Source organism: Emydura macquarii, unplaced genomic scaffold (genome assembly GCF_026122565.2).
Source record: "Emydura macquarii macquarii isolate MOO-44397 ecotype Brisbane River unplaced genomic scaffold, CSIRO-AGI_Emac_v2 contig_2448, whole genome shotgun sequence".
Lineage (NCBI taxonomy): Eukaryota > Metazoa > Chordata > Testudines > Chelidae > Emydura > Emydura macquarii.
In genome coordinates, this window is record NW_027132585.1 from 3,739,446 (window position 1) to 3,761,897 (window position 22,452).

Below are 22,452 nucleotides of genomic sequence, written 5' to 3' on the forward strand. Positions count from 1 at the left end.
CCAGATGAGTATTCCACCCCAATCAGCCTCAGTCCCCGTGATCCTGGACTATTCGTTGCACCTGAGACAGCTGGACCTAGCCCAGTCATCAATTAAGATGCGCCTGGTGGCGATCTAAGCCTTCCATCCAGAGGTGGCAGGCCGCTTGTTTTTTGCTAATGCAATGGTATCGTAGTTCCTGAAGGGCCTAGACAGCCTGTATCCCCCTACTCATCAAACGATCCCTTGATGGGATCTCAACCTTGTTTTATCACGTTTGACAGGACCCCCATTTGAGCCTCTGGCATTGTGCTCCCTTTTATATTTGTCCTGGAAAGTAGTGTTTTTAGTAGCCATAACTTCGGCCAGAAGAGTCTCCGAGCTCAGGGCACTTATGTCGGAGCCACCGTACACCGTGTTTTTTAAGGATAAAGTTCAACTCTGTTCCCACCCTGTGTTTCTGCCGAAGGTGGTATCCTGGTTTCACGTAAACCAAGATATCTTCCTCCCAATCTTCTACCCTAAGCTGCATGCTAACAGTCGGGAGCGTAGACAGCGGTCCCTGGCTGTCAGAAGGGCATTAGCCTCTTCCGGTCTCTTCTCAGAGAATTTCTTCATGGACACCTTGTGTATCAGGACATGCTATAACTTGGCGAACATGCCGACTCCCAAGCTTACGGCTCATTCGATGAGAGCCCAGGCCTCAACAGGAGCCTATTTTGCCTTAGTGCCAATTCAGGACATTTGCAGGGCAGCCATGTGGTCCATTATCTACACTTTTGCTACTCATTACGCGATCACTTGAGAAGCCAGAGACAACATTTGGCAGAACTGTGCTCCAATCTGTGGTTCCCTGAGCTCCGAACCCTCCTCCTTGGTCTAGCTGGGGAATCACCTACTTGGAATTGACAAGAGCAAGCACTCGAAGAAGAAAAGATGGTTACTTGCACGTAACTGGTGTTCTTTGAGATGTGTTGCTCATGTCTATTCCAAGACCCACCCGCCTACCCCTCTGTTGGAGGCAACCAGCAAAAAAGAACTGAGGATGCGGAGGGTGGCAGGCCCCTATATACAGCACCATAGCGGCGCGACTCCAGGGGGCACCAGAGCTGACCCTGTGGATACTTCTGAGGGAAAACTTTCCGGCAAACTGTGCACGCAGTGCGCACACACCTACTTGGAATGGACATGAACAGCGCATCTTGCCTGTAACTGGTGTTTTTCAAGTAACCGTCTTTTGTATGATCCCTCAGTGAATAAGGAATTGTCCTTTTAAAGGATCTTTGCTCTTTGAGAGCTCAGAAATACTGACATAGCAGAATCAAAAGGGGGAAAGTGAAGCCCTCTGTGCCTGGTGTGACAAATAGCCCGCTTTGCTATGGTGGGTCCCATGCTTGCTCTCGTATGGTGGGTCGGCACCACCTGTTGCCCCTGTCTCTGAACGTCTGTGCCTCTGTAGTGCACAGTGAGGGGGAGGGAGAGGGGACTCGGGCCCGCCCTCTACTCCGGGCCTCAGCCCAGGGGCCCTATGAATAGCAGCTATGTGCTGCTGACACTGCTCGCAGCTGAACTTCTTTCCCCTTGGCTATTTCCCCCTTTGTTCTCTTGTACCTTTTTTGTGGCTCTTGGTCTGGTTCCTCTGGTTGATCGCAACACTCCTCCCACACTACTGCCAGTTCTCCTTCCTTCCTCCCCTATCTGGCTCAAGCAGGGGTTTTTATCAGGACTCTAGCTGGACCTTAATTGGCCTCAGGTGCTCCTAATTAACTTGCTCACTCTGCAGGGAACAAGGCCCAGAACATTCTGGGGCTTACATATCTCCCTTCTATGACCCTCCTGCTGCTGTCTGGCCCTGCTGTCTCACACAGGGGAAAGAACCCAGAACTCACTCCTTTTTGCATGCTGCCTTGAGCAGTGGCAAAGGAATGCCAGCCTCATCCTTTCCTGTGTTGCTGCTGCTGCTTCTAGCAGAAAAGATGAGGTCAGAGCAATGCAAGGATGTGATGAGGAAAGGATGGATTAGAGCTGTGCAATGGGGAATGTGTGTGGGGGGAAGGAGGGCCTCAGTTGTGCCTCCCAAACTCTCCATTTCTCTTTCCTCTTAAGAACACATTCCTACTGACTCCCTGTCAGCCCCTGAACTCGTCCTGAATTCTCTGCTCTGCTCCTCCATTGTTGGGGCCCTTGCTGATGCCTGCCCCTCTGTGGGGAGTTGTGCTGGGAAGTGCTGGACAGGCAGAGAGATGAGATGATACAGGGCCTTTAAATGAACTAACATGAAGCCAGTGCCCTTTGTAGTTGGTTCGATCATTGGTAAGGAGCCAGAGACAGTGGAATGGGAAAGTTGGACTGTGGAATACGAGTACTAAGAAGTGGTTTAAAAAAAAAAAAATTAATGATGCCCAGTGGTGCCTCATTGCCTTTCCAGGACTTCAAATTCCTCTACTCTCCAAAAACTAGGAAATGAACAGTAAAAGTACATGCAATCTTAACTCTGCCGTTTCAGCGATGCCCCAACATCCCAATGAAACCACTCTACCCTTGCAGCTTCTGTGGAACACTCTGAGAATGGAGCACCTGAGCACATAGGACAAAGTAAAACACCCTCTGTGTGCTAAGGCAGAACTTGGGTTTAGGTCATGTGTAGCAATCAGGAGCTGCCTACCTCACACACACAGGCCCAGACTTGGGAATATTATTACCCTTCACCCTTGCCCTGAAAATTTTTTCAGAGCTATTGCTTTCACTTATCCCTCATTAAGCTGTGGAGAGTCCTCTCATTTAAGCCACCACAGTGCTGATAATCCTATGGCAAGAAGACACCCTTGTGTGCCTCTGAGATAACCTACAGAACTTAGTGTTGAAATGAAGCATATTTCATCCATCATGGTACATGGGCACCTCTCCTTATATCATAGTGACAACTCTGTAGTGTGCTCAAATTAATCCTTTCACCATTCATCACAGCTACTATGCCCAACACTAGACTCAGCAGGAATATATATATGCTGGAATGTGAATTTGTGAAACAACACAAGCAGGGGTGCCTTCTCATAGTCCTTCATGTCTGCTTATCCTGGCATTCCCTTACTAAGCCATTCCCAATGGCTTTTGTCAAAGCCAGAAAGCAGAGTCAGTTGCATTATGGGTGTGGTGGGTGCCCTAACTTTTCATTTCCTGCTTTTCAGAGGTTCGAGCATAGCTGAACTAGACAATCTGGAAAGGCATGAGGCACCACTGGGCTACCTTAACTCTGTTTTTGGGCAGCTAAACTACAGTCTTTGTTCAATGATTATGTATTCCTTTGTGCTTGGAAAGTGTCCATTGCTTGTGTGTGTGTGTTCCACTGTCTAATACTACCTTCAATCCATGCAGATCTTCCAGTAAAAGTGAGTGGTTTGTACAAAGATCTAAAGTAGACAATGGCCTTTATACAGGCTTAGTACACACCGGAAAATTCGATAGTGGTCAACGGGAGTTACGCAAGCTACTCTATGTAGCTTGCATAACTCACGTCGATTTACTAAATCCTTTTCTGTGCGCTGTCTCCACTATGCTGCGCTGACGGGAAATGCGTTCCCGTCGATGCACTGCTACGCCTTTTGAGGAGGTGGTTTAATTGAATCGACTTCCGGATCGATTGAGCGGGTCTTCACTGCTGCTCAGTCGATTCAGATAGATTGATCTGACGGCAGCGAATTTGCCGCTGTCAGTGTGTACATGTCCACAGTAACTAAACTCTTAGATAAAGTTACTGTAGCATTCATCATCACTCATTGGGGAGGAATAATGATGCAGTGCTGCTGCCATTTTTGCCTCGTCTACTTGCACGTGCAGTTGTGCCAATTAGGTTTACATGAAGATTCCTACATGTGTTTCTATGAAGCATAACTCTTTATAGTTAGCCTCACAGTATGAATCCATGCCACAAATCAGTTCTTGGGTTAACTTAAAACTTAACCTTTTACCTCCCAGATATCTTCCTTTTATCTTAGATTCTGTAGTAAGCTCTGTGATCAGGTTTTCATGATATTGGCATAGAGAGTAGCTATAGAGAAGGCAATTGTCTTCATCTTTATGAGGGGAAGATTACATACTCACATATTGTATTACCAGCACAGTTGAGTATATAGCTTTGCATTCTTCAGTTATGCTTTTTCGGAGTATTGTCAATGCTTACTCTTGAGAAGCACCTCCATACTGCATAAGCCCAGGGCCCTGAGGAAGGCTTACATTATCAGTAGATATGCAGACTTCATTTTGAGCTATGGAATGCTCTAGGTATTTCTGGAAAATAAAATGTGGGCTTTGGAAGATCTCACAAAACTACCATAAATTACCGAGATTCCAGGAAAATTGATCTTTTAGGCTGGAATTCTTGATCATCACCTGCTTTATAAACTATCAAGCTGTGGTAGTTCAATATGACTTGAGTCTAGGTCAATATTGCTTCCTTGTTAGGGCATGTTCCTGAAGCGCTTAAGAGGTAAAGGATGCAATGGCCAAATTATTTTCTTAAAGTCCCTTTATACGACAGCCCTGATATCCCATAATTGTTAGCATATCCATAGAATATCTAACTTTTTTAGTTCTATATTGTTTACTGCTTGTGAAGGTTTGTACTGAGTACCCAGATTTCTTTGAAAGGAAATAACACCTGCTAATAAGTATATTAAGGCGATGGTTCAAGGGTACACAGAGGTCTTCTAGGGGATACGTCAGCTCAAGCCTGAGTCCCACTGCCCGGGGCTGAAATATATAACTTAGCTTTGCAGAACCCCCTGTGGCGTGTGGCTCCAGGCAACTGCCTTCCTTACCACCCCTTAGTGCAACTCTGTACTTAGAACCCCTCTAAACCTGTCCTGTGACTCCTCCCGGTGTTCGCAACCCCCAGGTTGGGAAACATTGGCACAGAGAACACTTGATCATTGTCCTCTTTATGTGTATTTGAAGAATGTTATCAGACATCCCCCCCTCGGTTCTCTTTCCTCAAGACTAAGCATACCTGGTTTTTTAACCTTTTCTCATAGATCATGTTTTCTAAACTTTTTGTTGCTTTCTGGACTGTCTCCAATTTGTCGTCAACTTTCTTAAAATGTGGTACACTGAATGGACACATTGTTTCAGCTGAGGCCTCTCTAGTGCCAAGGTAGAGTGGAACAAATACCTCCTGTGTCTTAATACGACAATCCTGTTAAATATACCCCAGTATGTTAGCTTCTTTCACTGCTGCATTACATTGTTAGACCGTATTAAGTTTGTATTCCCTTTAACTCCCAGGTCTTCGAATGCTGGTCCCCATGTGGATTCCAAACATGGGGTGTGCATGCATGCCATGTGCCGGAGCTGGAACTGTTTATAGCAGTGTTTGTCGACCTGCCTGTGTGTTGTGCATCAGCCATGTTGTGTGTCAGAGGTGTTATGAGGCTATGCGGATTGATCCCCTCCAGCTCCCTCTTACCGCTGCATGGTCAGAGTCAGAACCCTCTTCCTATCTCCATATTAGTATCCTTCTTATCATTATTGTGTATAGTTTTTTTTTTCTTTACACAGTTAAGCATGGTTTTAAGTGCTTAGCAATTAGGAATTTAGTAGTAGTTGTCTATTAGTCCAGTAGTAGTGTCCCACCCACTTATGAGGATTATGCCACAGCAAGTCGGCTTTAAAGGCTGTGTGTCGTGTCTGCGCTCCTTCTCTTTGAGCAATGAACACCAGCATTGTCTTTATTGCTTGATGAAGCCCATGTTATCTGTGCTGCTTCCCACCATAAGGCTCGGAAGCTCTGACTCCACAAACATCTCCTGCAGGAAGGAATGCGCACGCGTGTGCACTCAGATGGCACGCTGGCCGATCCACTGGAGCGGTCGGCCTCACCGCAGGTGAGTGCTTCGCTGGCTCTGGCACCACCAGTAGTACCGGTTGCACTGTTGAAACAGCACCATGCTCATAAGAAGCACGTGCATAGGCACAAGGGTGGCTTCCCGAGAGGGACCGCCTCAAAGTACAGTGTTGCCTCCCTGAGACGCCTGGTTAGGTGAGAAGTTGTTGGAGGACTCGGCTTCCCCTCCACTCAAAAAGTCTCGGAAGGAGCACAAGTCTAAACACCGTAGAGATTAACTAGTGTCATCCTCGACTTCTATTGCAGAACCACTGCCCCCACCCCCAGTTCCATCCATGCTGCCAGAACCTCCCATGCCAGGTACCATGCATACCTGGCCGCTTATCTCCACTTATACCTATGGCCAAGCTTCCTCTTCTGTATGCCGGTTTCACACCGCATCCCGGATCTCCAGGAACCATATGTTCTCTATCACTGGCAGATGAACCAGTCCTGTTAAGCCACTGCTCTGAGCTGCTTGTCTTTGCACCGTCAGAGCAGCAAGTGAGCGAATCTTTGCAGAGCTGCTCCGAGCTGGCTCCAGCTGTCCCAACGGCACCACCATTTCTGGACCAACCTTCAGATTCAGATTGGTCTTTGGAACAGGAGCCCACCTTTTCCACTGGCTTGATCCTACAATCCAGAACAGCGACGCTTGCCCTACGCACCCACGTATGGATCTCCTACAAATGCATGGTTCCAGTACCATCTTGCTCCACTGGCCTTGGCGGATCCATATGCTTGGACTGTTGCTGCCTCACCACCGCCCTTCCCCAGTTTTTATACAGCTCCTCCCTCGATTTATGAGGAACCCCGAGATGCCACACCGTTGGCACCGCCAGAACTGATGGAACCACCAATCCCCACAGGAGCGTATTCCTCTCCGGACGAGGCACTTATCCAGCCATTTCTTTTTTCCCTGGTCAATGCCAAGACCTGCTCCAGTTCATGGCAAGGGACCTTAACCTACTGGCAGAGGACGTAAAGGATTCCCAGGATGAGTTCCTGGGCATCCTACAGCTGATGGGACTCTTGCGCACCGCTCTTCCAATATACAGTACATTTCTCCAACCAGCTTGGGCAGTCTGGCATGCCCTGCATCATATGTGCCTACACCTAAAAGGGCAGAATGCAGATACTTTGTCCCTGGAAAAGATACAGATTTTCTGTTTACACACCCAGCACCGGATTCGTTAGTAGTCTATGCCACGGTAGATGCAGCTGACACAGCATCCTGTTCGTTGGCCTCCGGGATGATACTATGCAGGGACTCTTGGGTACAGATGTTGGGATTTCCAAAGGACGCCCAGGCCATGCTTGAGGACTTCCCTTTTGATAACCAAAAACTCTTTACTGATAAAACTGATGAAAGCCTACACTCGCTTAAGGACTTTTGTGCCACTCTGCAGTCCATGGGCCTTTACACACTATCCCCAACTTGCCGCCAGTATGGGTCTTCTTTCTGCCCCATGTACCCTTCTTACCAATCTTACCCTCAATGCCAGCGGGACCAACCACGTTAACTTCAACACTCTCAATGGCCGTGATACCATGCTGCCACTACCTCGTCCACTTCTTCTTTCCTGCAGTGCCTGTCCAAACATCCATTTTGCTTCCTTCCCTCGAGGCCTGCAAACCACCCTCCCCTTCTCATGTGGTCCATCCAGTTATCTTCAGGGGCTATTTAGCTCAGTTCGCCCTCAACTCGAGCAAGATTACCACCGATCACTGGGTGTTGGACATCATACACTGGGGTGCCTCAGAGTTTGTTTCCTTTCCCCCTCGCCACCTCCACATGGGGCAGCGGGACACCCATCACAACAAAATCTCCTCCAAGAGGAAGCAAACACCTTCCTCCGGAAGGGCGCAATAGAATGTGTTCCACATCAGTATCATGGCCATGGTTTTTAGTCCCTCCTATTTCCTCATATTGAAGAAAGGGGGCAGCCTTCACCTCATTTTAGACCTCCGGACCCTAAACTGTTTCATTCGCAAGTTCCGATTCTGCATGGTCACCCTTCCCCAGATTGTCCTCTGCCTCGCCCCCTGTAACCTGGTTTGCGGTTCTCCGTATGAAAGATGCCTATTTTCATGTAGATATACATCCCGCCCATCGCAAATTCTTTCGCTTCATGGTAGGCTACTCACACTATCAGTTCCGAGTTCTGCCATTCAGAATAGCCACTGCTCTACAGGTCTTTGTAGCAGTGATGACCTAGATGTGATGTCTTGGCCACTTGTTCCCGTATCTGGATGACTAGCTACTAATTGCATCATGCTGGGAATGTCTCCTGACCACCATTCATGCCCTATGAACCCTCCTTGCGAGCTTGGGGATCTGCATCAACGAGGACAAGTTGACCCTTGTACCTACCCGCAAGCTCACTTTCATAGGAGCTTGGCTAAACACCCTTGCAGCACGAGCCTTTCTGCTGTAGGACCACTGTGTAGCCCTCACTTCCCTCATTGCACATCTCTGACCGTGCTTCTCCCTCCTGGGCCATATGACTGCCTGCACCTTGGTCACCCCTCATGCACACCTAAACATGCGATGTCTCCAACTGTCGATCACCTCCACAAAAGGGTACTTCTCCCTCCCTCAGTCTTGACTTCTCTCTTGTGGTGCGACCTCACCAAGGTCATGGCGGGCACCCCCTTCAACCTTCCCACATCCAGTACTACCCTCACAATGGATGCTTCGCTTGTAGGCTGGGACACGCATCTGGAGGGCCATACTGCCCAAGGACCCCAGAGAGGCCAGGATGCACATCAACATCCTGGAATTATGAGCAGTCCACCTCGCTTGTCAGGCGTTCCAGCCCTTTCTCCGATCCAGTCATTTGTTCCTCTTGGACAACATGATGGCTGACATCCATATAAACAAACAGGACTTGTCCTTTTTTGCATGGATGCCATTCATCTGTAGACCTGGTGCCTCAGGCATGACTAATGCTTCATGTGGTCCATCTTCCGGGCACCAATAATACCCTTGCAGATGCTCTGTCATTCCTTCCACAACAACCACAAGTGGGAGCTATGCGACTACACTCTCTGGTCTACCTTCTGCAAGTGGGGCATGCAAAGCTGGGATCTCATTGTGACTCCTACCAACCGTAAGCTCCCTCTTTTCTGCTCCAGGGACACTCTTGGATGAGGCTGTGAGGGGGACACGCTTCCCTTCCCTTGATCCGTCCGTCTGGTACGCCTTCCCACTCATAACACTGCTTCCACAGATACTCTGCAAAATACAATGAGACCGTGCTGTCCTCATCCTCATCACTCCCTTCTGGCCTCGTCAGTACTGTTTCACCAATCTTTTCTCTCTTGGTTTACCTGCTGATTCACCTTCCTCCACTCCCAGATCTCCTCACACAGCAACATGGTCAGCTCTGACACCCCCAAACTAGAACTGCTTCACCTCCCAGCCTGGTATTTGTATGCAGTTCACGAGTAGACAACGTGTTCAACACCAGTATGTGACCTCCTTTCACTTAGTAGGTATCTATCAACTAGGAATATAAGTGGCTAAACATTTAAACAGTGAGCAGCAGTCTTACCACTTAATTAGTTTAAACATTGCTTTTGGGAGACCCTCCTGGCTGAGTGAGAGCTGCCCAGTTGCAGCTCTGCAAGCACGTGCCTGGGGGGAGCTGCGCTGGACTCAGTGCCTCCTTGCCGAGTGAGAGCTGCCCAGTTGTGGCCCTGCAACCGCGCAGGTGTGGCCTTCATGGACAGGCTGCCTCCGTCTCCTCCCTCCGCCAGCAACCTCAGGCAGAGCGAGACTGTAGACTCTGAGGGGTCTGTGCGGCTGCTTCCCCAAGCTCTGCCTGCACTCAGCTGGCAGAGCCAGTAACTGCGGCAGTTCAGCAGGGCCGAGCCAGCCAGAGGAGAAGCTTGTCACTGTCTGATGGGCCCCCCTCCCCCCACCTACTTCTGCAACTGTAGGGTAAGTTAATGTTTAACCATTTAAATGTTCAATTTTTAGAAGTTTAAACAGACAGTTAATTAAATGAATTTTTCCATCCCTATCATCCACTAAAACATGTTATCAAGCAGAGTGGAAACACTTCATGGTGTGGGTGGCCCGTCACTGTCACTCCTTCAACCCAGTCTCTGTCCCCACTATCCTTGACTCCCTTCTCTATCTTTGACAGTCGGGTCATGCCACTCCTCCATCTGGGTCCACCTAGAGGTGCTTAGTGCCTTCCTCCCGACAGTGGATGGGTACTCTGACTTTAGCCACCCTACCTCAATCCATTTCCTCTGTTGTCTTCTCAACACCTTCCCGTTGGTTTGAAACCCCTGTTTCCCCCTGGAATCTGAACCTTGTCCTCTCAACACTCAGCAAGCCGCCCTTCGAACCACAGGCTAGTTGCTCCCTTACCCATCTCTCCATGAAGGTAATTTCTTGGTAGCAATCTGCCCCATGGGTTAGCGAGTTGGCGGCTATGATGACCTGCCCGTCACGGTCTTCCATAAGGACAAAATGTCCTTACACTCCATCCCAAATTCCTACTTAAGGTAATCTCTCCGTTTCATCTAACCACTCCATTCACCTCCCATCCTGCAATCCAAAACTGCACGCCTCACAGAGAGAGCGCACTCTGCCTGTCATGTGTTGGCTTTCTACCTCCAATGCATGCACAATTTTCATTTCTCACCCAAGTCACCATCGCAGAACGTTGTAGGGGCTGCACCCTTTCCTCTCACTGTCTCTACAAGTGGATCTCTCATTGTATCAAGCAGTGTTTACTCCCTTTCTCAAGTCTCTCCGCTGCCTGGCATCACTACTCATTCCACATGGGTGCAAGCGACCACGTCTGCCCTCTTTGTGGATGTTCCGTGGCCAGACATTTGTAAAGTAGCCACATGGTCCTCTGTCCACACCTTCACCACTAATTACACCATAGCCCTCCCGGTAGCAGCAGACGGGGCAGTTGGCCACACGCAGTCCTGCAGACCCTCACTTCTGGCAAGCCCTCACTCCCACTTCCATGCTGAGTACTGCTCACTGTGCTACCTACATTTGGGATCCACATAGGGACCAGCACTCGAAGAAGAAATGGAGGTTACTTACAGTAACTGGTGGTTCTTGGAGATGTGTGGTCCCTATCTGGATTCCAATCCCATCCTCCTTCCCCTCTGGTATGGGCTCTGTGCCTGTTAGTAAGAGGGACTGGTGAGGCATCAATCTGTGCAGCCTCATAAGACCTCAGATGAATCATGTGGCTGACGCATGATGCACACACTGGTCATTGAACACTGCTACAAACAGTTCCGGCGCATGCGCACCCCACATTTGGAATCCAGATAGGGGCAGGGCAGTATTATCCATTAGGCACAGTGCCTAGGGCCTACGAAACTTTCAGGGCCTACGAAAAAATTTTCTATATATAATTTTTATTTTTATTTAAAAAACTATTTTATTAATAGCTTAAAATCAAACTAGTTATTTTGGTCGGGAGGCCTACGAAGGCAAGTGTGCTTTGGGCCTACAGAGGTCTTAAAACGGCCCTGGATAGGGGCCATACATCTTGAAGAACCTCCAGTTATAGGGAGTAACCTTCATATCTTTTCAGCCATTACTACTGACTTGCCAGTTATTCCCCACTTCGTATTTGAATGTTTGGGTTTTTTTTGTTCCTAAGTGTAGTGCTTTTCATTTGTTTTTACTGAATTTTTTCATGTTGATTTCAGACCAATTCTCCAATTTGTCAAGATCTTTTTGAACTCTAATCCTGTCCTCCAAAGTGCATACAACCCCTTCCAGCTTGGTGTCATCTGCATATTTTTATAAGTATACTCTCCGTTCCATTATCCAAATCATTATTGAAAACATTGAATAGCACATGGTCCAGGACAGACCTTCATGGGACCTCACTAGATATATATCCTTCCAATTCGACAGCAAATCATTGATAACTACTCTTTGAGTAAGGTTTTTCAACCAGTTGTGTACCCACTTTATAGTAATTTCATCTAGACCATATTTTCCTAGTTTGATTAAATGTTCTTTCCGTAAAATATTACAGTAGTTCACCTTCATTGTAACTCTTGCTCTTTCTTGACTGTTTTGATGAAAATTGGTTTTGATTTTGCCAAGCTACAAGTCTAAAAGTTGCTCTCCACTCATGTACAGTACACTCAGCTGCACCAGGGATAATTCTACTGAAACTAGTATTGAGTGTAATTGGCGTGCACTGTGTATTTATAGATGGTGACTTAGCTATAAACGTACATAGTGTTTACTGGAAACCTGTATTGAATGAACATGTTGTATGATGTGTAATGATAGGGGACCCAGCCTCCTTCAAAGCTTAGTTTAATGTGCACCTTTAGGAGATGTTTCTTCATGTGAATACATTATGGTGGTGTTTCATTGATCGCATGCTATTTCTCCAATCATACATCATACCCTGTGATTTTTTTATCTACAGTGTTGAAAGGATCCCTTGCCAAATTTTCTCTGAATAATGAATAGTGAATGAAGCAAGGGCTCCAGAGAAGCGTAGCTTCATCTAATGTGTCTTGTGTTTATGTAATCATTTTGTAGATTTTGTCTAGCAAATGTAGAGTAGTACAAGATGCTGCAGTGGTGTCTGACGTTATAAGAAAAAATTGTTTTTGGTACTTGAATTACACAACCACATTATATTTCAAGACATTCTAATGTGTCCATGGAGAAGGCTAACATTGCGCATGCAGCCTTAATTCTGGCATTTCTTGATTCTTGAATGCTTAGCTGTGAATCCTTAATGCCCTCATAGCACATTTTTGTTAGTTTACATTTTGAAATCACCATACCACAGGACAACTTTTCAGAAAGGAGCTTTTATCTGAAAAGTCTCAGTTCTGCTCAGAGTTGGAAGTGAATGTTTTAAATGCTTTTATATGCTGCAGACCCCTAGTATTTGAGACGTAATGATTTGCAGGAAAGCGAGCTGGTTATAGATAAGGCAAAAGTAGTACTTGTTGGCTGGTTGGAATCATTTAGAGAAATATGCTATCTACTGAGGGTGGAGATATGCTATATCTTTCCATCAAAATGGTTTATAGCCACAGGATCCTTCTGAGTTTATTGTTGCTCTAAGACTAGCAGAAGTAGTCATTGTTGCCCATCACTATGTGCAGCTGGGAAGGAGATTGTAAGTTCCACAAGGAGACAACAGCAATGGTCATCTTTGCATTTGTCATTTCTATGTTGGACTATTTTAATGAGTTCTGATGAGAGTTACTCTTGAAATTATATTTGGAAGCTCCAGCTGGTACAGAATATGGCTTCCCCTCTTTTGAAGGGAGATGGGTGGCTTTGTACACACCTGGCTTTTTTCTTTGCTGCTCATCAACAGACTGCTTGCTTGTCCTAAGCCCAGTTTAACTTGAAGCATAATGTTGGCTATGACAACAGCAGAGCTTTATCATTTGAGGAGCCCAGTCTTTGGCATTTGTTAGTGGCATTCCATCAGAACTAGTCTTCTGGCTTTTAGGGCGTGATGGAAGGTACATTAATTTTGTTTAGCATTTGACTGTTATTTTTGCCAACGACATCTAATTTGTGTTAATATTTGTACTGGAAGTGCCAAGATAACATAAGTACCATAGAAATTGGCAAGTGTGCATTCCAACTTCAGGGAGTGAAGTGTGCCTAACAACTTCACACTTGTATGAAGCTAGCTACTCCTTTCTGAATATTCATCTATTTCCTAAGCTACAATATAGGTGCCTTGAATCTATTGAAGCAGTTTGACTTAAGACTTGAAGTTCCTCCTTTATTGTTTTAACAAACCAGTAGGGGGCATTTGAGCACAGATTCTTGAAGATATTTTATGAAAAACATAGAATTTGTTTGCAAGGCTTACCTATGTCTAGAAGAGGATTATCTTAAGTACCTAGTGTATTTAAATTTACAAGAAGTAAGGGTCTGAAACTCAGGGTCTGTGTAACCAAGTATCACTTCAACTAATGTCAGAGAAAAGTAGGCAAACTACATGTTGTTTCTGCTTTGTTGGACCTACATAGGGTGTATGTACATCTGTCAACATTGTAAAATGATGAGTGTAGTGTTGTAAATTTTAAACTTTGAATTGATATTTGAATAATATGCAGAAACCTGAAAACAAGTAATGTTTTTCTTTATTTCCTATGCTTTTATAGGTTCCATCTAATAGATGTTTCAGCAATATGTTGCTGCTTTCTCTAATCTGAGAAATAACTTTGACTTTCTTAAATTTGTTCAGAGGAAGAATTCCAGAGACTTAATTCACTTTAAAAAAAATTCTTCTTAGCTAAACAGACAACTTAACAGCATAACCCTCAAAGGGAGCCTAGTTATATAATGTGAGGGATATCTGGCCTTATTGTTTAGATAAACATTGTAGTAATTTTTGACTTTTGTTAAATGTATTTCTCTTTTGAACAAAACTTTTCATTTCCCCCTTTAGTAGGAAGGCTGTTTGCAGATCTCTCATTAGTTATTACCTATATCTTTCAATTATTCCAGCAGGGGTTGCTGTAGTTTCTTATTCTGAGACTATTTTATTCCATCACTGACCTAAAATTCTGCTGTTATATTTTCCTTTTTTAATTAAACCTTCCTATAATTAGGTGTCATTTGACATATTTTAAATGCAATTTATCTTAAAATAAAATTAAGTTGTAAATGAATGGGCAGAGTTAAATGTTTTCTGTAGTTCAGAAACTAGATACTGTGGTACTATAGAAATGCACAAAATATATCCTTCCAGCATTAATTCAGATTGATTGAGAATAGTTCAATGTTTAGTCTAGGTGGAATTTTAACAAATTTTAAAATAAGCTCTAAAATGTTGGACTAAGTTCTGTCTGGTTCTTGAACATCCTTGTTTATACTGTAAAGGTGTTTGTTCTCATTAGGTACAATGAAGCAAATCTTCCATATAATTGCATTAGTGATACGTGACATTAAAGCTTAATTGGCTTATTTAAAATATCTTGCACATCAATTTCTTTTAGATTGTGAAAATTGAAAAGGTCATGAGTGCAGTTTAATATTCCTGGGTGAGAGATTTCAATTTTAGTACAATTTGTAGAGAATTAATTAGGAAACATGACTAAAAGAAAAAGGGTGTTGAATGCAAATAAGGTTGTTACATGTTCATTAAAGTATAGAAGCTGAGGTATCATGGACTGTTGTGGAAATCCCTTTGGAAATTCTGAAAGCACCCAGATTGGTTTTAAAAGTAAAAATAACTGCTGTTTTGTAGCTGGAAATAGTTTAGTTGCTATGCCGAGTTTTAAAATAAAATGAGTGTTTTCATGAGGTGTGGTTTTTTTGTGTGTGTGTGCCAACTTTCGTTTTGTAGGAGATTGATGAAGCCTGTAAGAGGATAAAGCGTGAAATTGATGATTTGGGTCCTGAAGTTGGTGACATCAAAATCATTCCACTATATTCAACGCTTCCCCCACAGCAACAACAGAGGATTTTTGAACCTCCCCCTCCTAAAAAGCCAACCGGAGCAATAGGAAGAAAGGTAATAGTATCAGAAAATGTTTGTACCTTAGTATATTTACTATCAAACTGCTTATAGTAGTTGGGGGAGGGGGGAATTAAATGTAGTGAGTTTCAGCTGTTAATCTTAAATGTATTTGGACAGCAACAAATATAAATATTGGTCTCAAACTCTTATTTTGAAGCAGTCTTGAGCAATGTAACCAAATATTGCTTAGGGTAAGGACTTACAGGGATGCTGTCAAATTAAATGTTACATCTGCTTTAATATGCACTGGCTTCCAGTTTATTTCCGGGTTCAGTTCAAGGCACAGATTTCCTCCTATAAAGCCCTGAATTGTTGAATGTTAAAGCTCTAAATCAAATGGGACCTGGCTTTCAGAAAATTCTCTGCTCCTGTAATACCATGATAGTTCAAATCAGCTGAAACTGGATTTGACAAAATCCCTTATTTTAAATGCTGTGGGCCATCTGAATTTGATCTCATCAGAATCCTATCTGTTGATCTTCAAAGGATGCTTTAAGGCAAGGTCTCTTTTGAGAATTGGATGGGTTAAGATAAGCAACCAAATAATAATCATAATGGAAGTCAGAAACCCTTTTTTCCTTCTCTGGGAAATACCCTGTATTTAGGTCCCCTTTCCTTCAATGTATCAACCCCTTTGGCCTATTGGGGTTACCATAAAACTCAGAAATTATGTATTATGGCTTGAGATTGGTAGTTTTGCTGCATATGGGTATAAAGAACAATAGAAGTTACTTAGTTTTTTTAATCTATATGAAACTTGAGGTCACCTAAAATTGAGTCTGAATATTGGACCCTACACTGGCTAAACTGTAACATTCATGAAGTTGAACAGAAGATTTTGAAGTTCAAAGCTGAAACGTATGTGCTTTAGGCAGGGTTTGTTCCTTGATTATTGCCTTTTCAGTTCAGTACAGTGCATGCAAAATACTAGTGACAACTTCTTGTGCTCTGGATGAATAAGTCACTTATTAAATCTAGTGAAATGATCCTTTTTTCCTATTGAAGTTGATTGCAGAAAGCATACAGTCTGAAATCATGAAACTAATGCTGCAATAAGATTTCATTAGTAAATGACTTAAATGAATGAAATTGCTTCTCAGTGATGAACAAGTGATAGCATTGTATTTCATTACATTTTCATTTATGTTTAAAATGTAACATGCTTCAAAATAGGCAATGTCTGGCTTTCTTGATAAGTGGTTTGCAGATGCACAGCTTTCAGCATGCCTTCCTGACAAAACCTGTGCTGGTGTTGAACAAGAAGGCACTCTAACCTTAGCAAGTATTGTGTTACAAGGATTGATAGACTGGAAAAGTATAAATTATGGGCAAAAGTAGGTATATAATGGCTTCTGACCTAAAGTGTTTATGTAAAAATGGTGCCTTGCTCAACAGATCTGTTCTCTGTGTATTCTGAATTGTTTGGTTGCTTTAGTGACAGAAATGTTTACTATTTTTCTTCTCCAAAGTCACTGTAGTAATGAAAGAGGAAGCTGTAGTCTCTTCTGGCTTACACATTATTAATAGACTTGTTAAATAAATTGTGATTTCAGGATCTTTATTTGTCGCCAAGATACTCAACCCAGAATGCAGCTTGACTTTCAGATCTCAGGTTGTTGACAATTAGAAAATCGTCTTTCATATGGACATTTTGGGTTTTAGCTGTGTGGATGGAACAAGGGCTAGATCTTGTATTATAGCATTGCATCTTGTGCGAAAGCTGTTGTTACAGCCAGTATTGGTGTTTCCTGATGCATTATTGAAGCTCCAGGCCTTCTTTGTTCTCCAAATCTTTTGGACAAGACCAGCAACCTTATGCAAGGTAGCTTCAGACTTGGGAGGAAGGTGGCGTCTTATTTAGATACAGGTGATCTCGAGGTCACCATCCCCCATGTAAAGGAATATCAGCAGGGCTATCATGCAACAAAGAAGGATTTATCTTTTCCCTAATTCTGACATAAGATGTCTGAGACAGCTGAGTTTTTTGACTTGGTCTGGGAATCTATAAAGGCGCAGTTGCTGTACTTGGGCCAGAAACACTCATCTAATAGGCTTGTATCTTTGCACCTGGTAAAAGTCACGATCCCATACACAACTACTCTAGCTTCTAAAGTGATTGAGAACGTTACCCTTTTCTCAGGCCGTACCTTTTTAAGTTGGTAATATTCTACATAACAGTAACATTACTGGTGCGGGAAAAAAAGAACATGGCACATTTAGGAACACCACTGTTTCCTCCCCTTTTGCTTATTTGACCATTCACCTATGATGTCCAGGTATCCTGTTTTCCTATACGGTTATAATTGTGCAAACTTAGGCACAGATTTATGCAGCCATATGTGAAAACGTTCAACAGTGTCTACCAATTAGATGAATCAGGTTATCTTTCATCTCCTGCAGGCTGTGTGCAAGACTTTTTAATCTAACTTTCCAACAGTTTACAATTGGTTCACATTTTGAAGATTTTCTTTCCAGCTGTAAGGGCTATAAACTTCTTTAAAGGAAAACCTAGATTTGCTGCATCTGAATCTATTATGGATGGTGTTTGCTTAATCAGGCTTTTAAATCACTTGTAGACTTGTCCTCCAGCATCCGTACCCTGTGTTCTTATAGCTTTTTTAAAAATTCTTCATACTTTTTTAACAATATTTTTTAAAAAACAAACCATCTATGCCAAGTTTTCTACTGTTTAACTCACGATTAGAGAAACAATTTATCTGAAAATGATCCCACTTACAGAAGCTATGCTGCTTTGACGCCATCATGTTATACTTTTCCAAGTGTTGTACTGATGTATAATTACTCTGTTTAAAATCCTTTAAATTAGAATCAAGTTTTTAAGATGGGGTACAATTTTTTAAAAGGCCAAGTGATTTAGGAGCCCCATCACTTTTCAAACTGAATGTGGGTTCCTAAGTCACTTGTGTGCTTAAAATTTTTTTTTTTAAATCTCTACTGGTCGCAAAGCAAATAAAACACAATTTAATTGTTATAACTGTTTCCTTTAAAATTATTAGATTTTTGCAGACACATTTTTAAAAATGTTGTATTAATATTTAAGAATTTCAGTATAGAAAGAGGGAATCTCACTATATTACACAAGCATAATATGTTAAATTCAGATATGTTTAATATATTTTAAATTCAGATCTGAAAGTTGTGGGGCTTACTCCTGTGTCAACGAGCCTAACATTTAGCAAAGTTATAGTCAAACTGGAGAGAGCTAAACTGTTGTTTGTATTCCCTGGTGTAACCCCAGGGAAAATCAGTAAATACCTGTGTTGTACCCTGGGTGCTGGCATAAACACAGAGTTACAATCCCTTTACTTGTTTTTATATTTTTAATAAAGGGCAATTAGATCTATTCCCTTGCAATTACCGACTTTACCCTTACCTGGAGTATGGGCAAGGATGAGCATGTTTTCCTTCAGGTCAGTATGACAGTGATCTGCTGCCATATTTGGTATTCATACTTTATCACAGAAGGATACTTTGCTAACTTTCCTATTACTTTCCTATTAGTTGATTGATTTTTCACTGATTAAGTTATTCATCTCTCAAATATATATTAAAAACTGAATGTTTGTTTAACATATTTGGCACAAATGAGAAGAGAACTCCAGTCATATATTGTGAAATTCTACTCTTATCAATTAACCTGTATAAATAGAGCACAGCAGAATTGAAATCCCAGGTTGTTCTATTGTCATGAACAGTTTCAAATTCATTGGAGGCACTGGGTAAAGCCATTGTATATAGACATACAATTTTTAATCTAATAGTCAAATAATTTGTTTAATTTAGTCTCTAAAAGAAAATGCAGTGAAGCAAGTTGTTAAATAGGTATTTAAATATCAAGTTAATAGAAGCACTTTATAATTACAAATCAGCTAAGCTTGTAGTCATAACTTACATTTTGTGTAATTTAAAACTGATTTATTCTTTTAATTTCAAAACAGTTTTTCATGCTTTAACTTCCATTTTGGTTTTCTGGGTGGGATTTTTTTTCAAAGGCTTTTACATACGTAAAACAGCACTAAGCACCTATGCTTATCATTTAGTTACATGTGACATTTACAGTGGAAAAGTTATGATGGGTTTGGGCTATGGAAGGTTTGGGCAGTGCATATTTTTTTCACCTGATGTGCTGAGTGGCATCTTTGGAGATTGTGAAGTGCATAAACTATTACTGGATCTATATGGATTGAGCACACAGCAGCAAGGTGAACTCATAGAATTTTCAGCAGCACAAGTGCCTTAATTGTCAACGGGCTCTTCAGGGCAATATTTAAGTGTTATGGCTGGGGCCAAGGGCTTCCATTCCCATTTGGGAATTTCAGAATGTGGGCATGGAAGCCCAGCACATCTGCAGAGCCAAATGTTAGGCATGTTAGGCTCATATAAAAATATATTTGTAATAAATAAGTATCTCATAGCAAGCTGAATCAGTGTACATTTCATGGAGGTGGGTTAACTTAACCCTTTAAAATAGACACTACTTTAATTTACGTTATAAATGATTTATAGAATTAATGTGAAAATGCATCTAGCTATTCTGTCAGCATTTATTTTAATTGTCTTTAAAGTGTTTATGGCTTTTATCTATGTAGCTAGTTTGTACCGATTACCTCTGGATGAATGTGTTCATTTTTGTTTGATGTGTTCTACATCAGTGTTTCTCAACCTTTTAAGTAGCAAGTACCCCCTAACTTCTGAAAACTTAAAGTACCCCAACACTCCCACTCTGAGAAATACAATCTTTTCCCCCTTTACTGCTGAACGATGGTATTTCCCATAAAGCAGGAGAGTTCTGAGGGCTGCAGTGCTGTGTGGCTGTGGCAGATCACAAAACCCCCTGCTGTTCCTCCCCTCCTTCCTCCTTGTTTTCCTCCATATAGGAGCAAAGGTCAACGCCAGCCAATCATTATGGCCTGATGGCTGGGTCAGGTGGTGTTCTCCTCACACAGGCGGGAACTTGTGAGGTATGAGCAGGCACAAGTGGCGCATCAGAGCGGATAGCAGCACTCCCCATGGCCGTCCCTAGGGGGGTGCGGGCCTGGGGCAAATTACACTGTGTGGGCCCCTCTTAAGATTTTTATACTGGTAAAATCTGGGGCTGTCCATTTCACTGCTCAGCTAGAGCAGTGAAATTGACAAGTAAACCTTTGGTTAGAACCTGGCTCCAGGACTGGGAAAGCCACTGGGCTCTCCACCTGGCTTTCTGGGCACCAGGCTTTGAGCTGGGGAGGGGAGCTGCCACCTGGGCAAGTTGCAGATGGCTGCTGTCTGGCTGTCAGCTGCCCCCCAGTCTGAGCTGGGGTAGAGGAGGCTTCCATGCAGGCTGGGACCCCGGGATGTGGGCAGGCGGCAGACAGCTGCTGCTCATCTTCAAGCCAGGTCACAGGAGGCTGGAGGTTCCTGCTGGGCTCCCACTTTGTTCGCCCCCAAGCCAGTGACTGTTGCCTAGCATCCCAAGAAGCCAGCAGCTGATGCCCAACTTCCCCGGCTGGGCGGGAAGCTGGCAGCTGCCTCCCTTCACTGGGTTTTTTGCCGCGTACCCCCTGCCTGTGTCTCACGTACCACAGGTTGAGAAACTGTTCTACATATAACATTGTTTCTTGCTTGAGTGTGGTACAACTCCAGTTCACTACAGAATTAGTTTTCAACCTCTATATCATTTTGACTATATAGTGACATTTAAATTGTAGACTTGCATAGAAATCTTCTTGTGGGGGAGAGATAGCTGGGGTAATGAGTAGCAAAGTGGTTAGGAGAAGTAAGCTGGGATCAGACCCGGGCTATACTGAGCTCTGTCCCTGATTTTGTCCTTATCTTGGACAAATCATTGTTTGCCTCAAATTCTTAATCCATAAAATGGAGATATTTACTATTATAAAATGCTTTGCAGTTCACAGGTGAAAGGCCTATTTAAATTTAAATTCCCTTGGTGTTATGCTAGAGAAGTTCTAGATCTGTTACTTTTGTAGTTAAGCAAGTAAAAAAAAAAACTCTCAAAAAACTAACTTTTAACTTGGTTTATTTAAAGTCACTGTAGTTGGATGACAACTTAATGTTTGGAGTGTGTTCCACTTAAATTATGTGTGTGTACAAGAATTAACTGAATATTGGAATCTTAGAATGAAAATAAGTTTGACTTTTAACACACATTCAACTTTAAATGTCCGTTTTTGCAGTAATTTAAAAAATGTGACCAACAAAGGTGATATTTAGACACTTGTTAATTCAGTTATTTTAAAATAGAGTAATTAACCATGGACCTTTTTGGATTTTATGTACCAAGATCTTAATTCACGGTTCTGTGATTGCTAATAGATTACTTCATTAGCACTTATAGGAAGGAAAGAAATGCAGGAAATATTCAGAACCCTGAATTCATGTCTTGTCTGAACCATCTTTGTAGTGTGTGTGTAACATATGATTGCAATTCTAGTTAACTGGCTTTTACTGACTTTATACATTTTTTTAATTCTTTAGGTAAAATTAATAGTAATAGATTTGTACCTGCATTGTATGAAACGTGTAAAACCATGATTAACATCAGTGCAAAGTACTGGCTCTTGGAACTTTATTTGTAAACTAGCATGATTTGTAATGATACTGAGTTTTTAATGGAGAAAACAAGGGAGAGAGGAGAGTGCTTAGTGGACAAAAGCAGGGCTTTCTCTTCAGTAGAATAACAGTTTATAGGTTTCCAGTGAGATTTATTCTGATTTGTGACTTGTCCTAGGTTACAGCTCTAAAGGTGGTGGTAATGTAGTGTAACTGAGAATTTGCTCACAAGACTTCAAAAAGTTAGTGTTGATACTGAATTACTGCTCTCCTAGCTGTGTGCATTATTGCATGTTTAAGTTCTTTAAATTTACTATAGTATCTGTTATCTTGATGTGTACATTTTTGTTTTGTTTTTCAACAGGTTGTTGTATCCACAAATATTGCTGAAACGTCATTAACAATAGATGGCGTTGTGTTTGTGATTGATCCTGGATTTGCTAAGCAAAAGGTAAATATGTGATCTCTTAACTTAAATTGCTTCTTGCTTAAATAGGGCAGAAAATGCTT

The 22,452-nt window shown here is 42.8% G+C and overlaps 1 protein-coding gene across 1 annotated transcript in view; it reads left to right on the forward strand.

The window, feature by feature from the left end:
• Nucleotides 1-22,452, forward strand: part of DHX15 (DEAH-box helicase 15) — an 82,967-nt gene that overhangs the window by 37,273 nt on the left and 23,242 nt on the right. Inside the window, exons 6-7 of the mRNA XM_067562567.1 lie at nucleotides 15,199-15,366; nucleotides 22,307-22,393. Coding sequence (XP_067418668.1) covers nucleotides 15,199-15,366; nucleotides 22,307-22,393 — 255 coding nt within the window. The remainder of the gene's footprint in view (nucleotides 1-15,198; nucleotides 15,367-22,306; nucleotides 22,394-22,452) is intronic.